The sequence below is a fragment of the Cyprinodon variegatus genome, unplaced genomic scaffold (assembly GCF_000732505.1).
Source record: "Cyprinodon variegatus isolate N-32 unplaced genomic scaffold, C_variegatus-1.0 Scaffold1345, whole genome shotgun sequence".
NCBI classification, from domain to species: Eukaryota; Metazoa; Chordata; class Actinopteri; order Cyprinodontiformes; family Cyprinodontidae; genus Cyprinodon; species Cyprinodon variegatus.
Window position 1 is genome coordinate 49,686 of NW_015151798.1, and position 3,582 is coordinate 53,267.

The 3,582-nt window shown below is 39.4% G+C and overlaps 1 protein-coding gene across 1 annotated transcript in view; it reads left to right on the forward strand.

The window, feature by feature from the left end:
• LOC107102934 (synaptic vesicle glycoprotein 2A-like) overlaps positions 1-2,002 on the forward strand; it is a 38,108-nt gene extending 36,106 nt beyond the window's left edge. Inside the window, exon 12 of the mRNA XM_015402401.1 lies at positions 379-2,002. Within this exon, the coding sequence (XP_015257887.1) occupies positions 379-562 (184 nt within the window). The 3' untranslated portion in view covers positions 563-2,002. The remainder of the gene's footprint in view (positions 1-378) is intronic.
• Positions 2,003-3,582: the final 1,580 nt, after the last annotated feature.

Sequence of the window (3,582 nt, forward strand, 5' to 3'; positions counted from 1 at the left end):
TTTTAGGCTGAGTCCAGAGTTTACACAACCCACCATTTACCATGATACCTTGTTGGTCATTGGATGGAATAGTGATTAAAACTGATATAATTCACTTTTATGAAGTAGAGTGAATGTTTGAGATAATTTTAGGCACATTGGGGCTTTTAAATATGTGCTTGGTTGGTCAAGATAAAAAATAAGAGCACTGCTGTTTTCGTGACACGTAAGTTAATGGCTAAAACTTTTTTCCTGAGACCTTCCACCTTTTTTCCAAGACCTGAAACCATTTTTTTCCTGAGACCTGACAACTTCTTTCTGGAGACTTAAATTTATTTTATTTACTAATCAAATGACCAACACACAATTTACTGCAATTGTACTCTCCTCTTTCCATAGAACCACAGCGTTTGGCTTCCTCAACGCTCTGTGTAAACTGGCGGCCGTGCTGGGCATAAGCATCTTCACTTCATTCGTTGGCATAACCAAGGCCGTACCGATCCTGTTTGCCTCGGGCGCGCTGGCAGCAGGCAGCTTTCTCGCCCTCAAACTACCAGAGACGCGGGGACAGGTCCTGCAATAGTGTGGCACCAAGAGCTCTGCAAAGGGCAGCAGAGTTCAAGCCACACTGTGAAGAAAACAGCGACAAAGTCCATCGAATCCTGCCCTTTGAACCCCCCCCCACTCACCTACATCCACAACTAAACAGTCAACTACAACATGAGTGTGTTGAGGTACATTTGGCCATGAGAGTAATCCTCCCTTATAACGGTTTGTGATGTTGCTGCATCCCGATAATCCAGAATAAAAGATGTTTGCATAAATCTGGACACTAAACAAAAAACCAACATAGATGTAACTTCATTACTTTTCCCCCCTTAGTATAAAAAAAAACTAAACATCCAGGGTTGGAGGTCAGTGAGCAACTGAAACAGACTTATAGAAATGACCACTAGCCATTATTGCAGAGTTGTCTGCCCTCACCTTTGTTCTCTTGAGCAAGATCAACTCACCTTTGAAGTTGTGAGTTCTTCATCCTTGTTGGACATCTTCTCAAAAATGCAATTTCTGCCTTGATTGGAAGCATTTTTGATTCTGCGGGGTAACACCAGGACGTCTTTGTCTTGGCCTTCCTTACTCTGTTCCTCCTGAGGTCTTGTGTTGGTGTCTAGACTAACTGCCATTTTGTAGATAATAGAACATTCCGGGTTTGCTTTTGTTATCGTGACAAATCTGAGATGAATCCCCCTCCCTTTATGGCATCACGTTTGATCGCACAAAACCAGGGGATACGATCCAGATATCCATTCGTCATGAGGACATTTTCCCAAGGAAAATGTTTAGATTCTCCCAGTTGATCTTTATTCCTGTCCAGCTGTATATCCCCTTGTGAGAACTGCCTTTTCCCCCCTTCACCTTTACAATTATACGGGATGTTTGTCTTTGAGTTGTTGCGGAGGGTGTTATGCATGTCACAAAGTATGAACTGTACGTAAACTTTAAAATCAAGACTGTAACGTGTAAACAGAAATTTACTACATTCGTTCTCCATCAAACTTATGTAGTATTTTTAACAGGACATGTTTTTTTTTTATTATTATTATAGTCTTAACAAACCTTTCCCAGATAATTTTAGAGCACACTGCACAAAATGTGGTTACCTTGAAATGTATGAAAGATATAGAGTGATGAGAAGACTCATATTTAGGTTGTTTTGGTGCAGCCATATTTAGTGTTCTCCGAGAATTAAATGTTTATATTATCGTGGGTCATCTTAGTGATCGGAATATTGGACCTTGGTGCAAGAGAGAGAATTTTATGTTAATTTATTGAAGGGATCCATGATTAGTTAAACATTTTGGCCTAAATAAGTTAACTAATTTTCCTATCAACTTCAAAATCATTGTTTATATTTTGTAAACAAAACTCATTAATACTTCAAAAATTATTTATCCAATGTTATGGTTTTTACCCCATGTTTTTTACGTGTGCAATGCATCCTGGGTAAATGAGTTAGGTCTCGCTGGTCTGGAACCTGCAGAGTAAACAGAGGAAGGCTAACATTGTTTTTTTATTGTTTGCGTTCGACTGGTTTAAACTTAGAGTACGCCACACTGCGTCACATGAGATGTCTGTTGAAACAAACAAATTTGATTGGCTTGTGATCTAGGGTTTATATATATTAGCTAGAGCTAACACTGTTAGCATAAGCTAACATTGAATCAAAATAAGAATATAACGAATGACTGTTTAAAGTCGGGCTTACACTGTGCGATTTTTTTGCCCTTTTCGCGGCGACTTTCCAGTCGTGCGAGAATTTTCCGATCGGCAAGACTTTCAGCCTTGTCGTGCATTGTGCGTTGTGTAGTGTACAAGGGGTAAACTACACGACGTGTAGTGTACAGTGGGCGATCAGCCTCTCACGACCAACTCCCGATCAGGGATCGTGACAAAATGCCGTTGTGGGCAAATCGCTCAGTGGGACAGACCGTAGTAGCCACGTTTTATCAGCCATGTCTTTGTCCAAATACGTCGTCACCTTTTCCTTTTAGGGTTTTCAGCACAAAATTGCGCAAATTGCCAAGGCAGCGCGTTTCACTCTAGTTAGCTTCATATTCCTTTTCTACTCATTTGGCTTCTGGATAGACGAGTCAGAGTAGCGCCATCTAACTGTGGAACTGAGTTCGACGTGGTTTTTAGACGTACAGCATAAGCAGGTAGATCGCATCAAAGCGTCGTGCTGCACATACATCGTTAGCTGTAGCTGCGTGCAACGATTGAAAAAATCGCTCAGAGTACGCCCGGCTTAAGGTGACAGTGAAGCATCTTGTAGTCGTAACACAGTGTTCTAATATATCTGAGAAAATGTTCTGGTCCTGATGCTAAGTGTAATTAGCCTCAATTAGAAACTGGGGCTCCCTATTAGCCTAGCTATACATCTGGATTAGCATTTCGCCAAACTCCCCCCCCCCTCCCTCCATTTAGTCCTCCTCATCCTCACAACATTTTATGATTTTTATATCATCATCGATATTAGCGTAATGTTTAAACTAAAAAGGTCTAACATCACTCATTGCTGTTTTTGCTGGAGGGAGCTAGCGCTACGGCACCTAGCATATCTCATTTATTCTACTCAAAATGCATTGCACCTTAAACGACATAGTAATGTCATTTCGACAAAATTTTATTTAAGTTTAATAAAAATAAACAGCTTACATTATTTTTATTGATTTGTTTCAAAAATATTTATCCTAAATTTTAAAAAAAGGTCTCTTGCTACAACTAATCTTGGATCCAGCAGTAGGTAAAATAACTGGTTTGATCCAGTTTGCTACCATACGCCAGCCTAAAGAAAACGTTTTTTTTTAGTGTTTTTAAGTTTTTAAGTGTTTCTCTTAGACTTGTTGATGTCAGATTCACAAATTTCATTCATTCCACAAACATTTTTAATTGGTTTTACCGACTCCTTAGGTTGCTAATATTCTTTTGCCATAAATGCTATGAATTATACACTTCTGCTCTGTTAGATAAGAGGAAACATTGTCAGCCCATTCTCTTTTTTTTATCTACAAACACTTGTTTGATAGTTATGAAAGAAAAAGA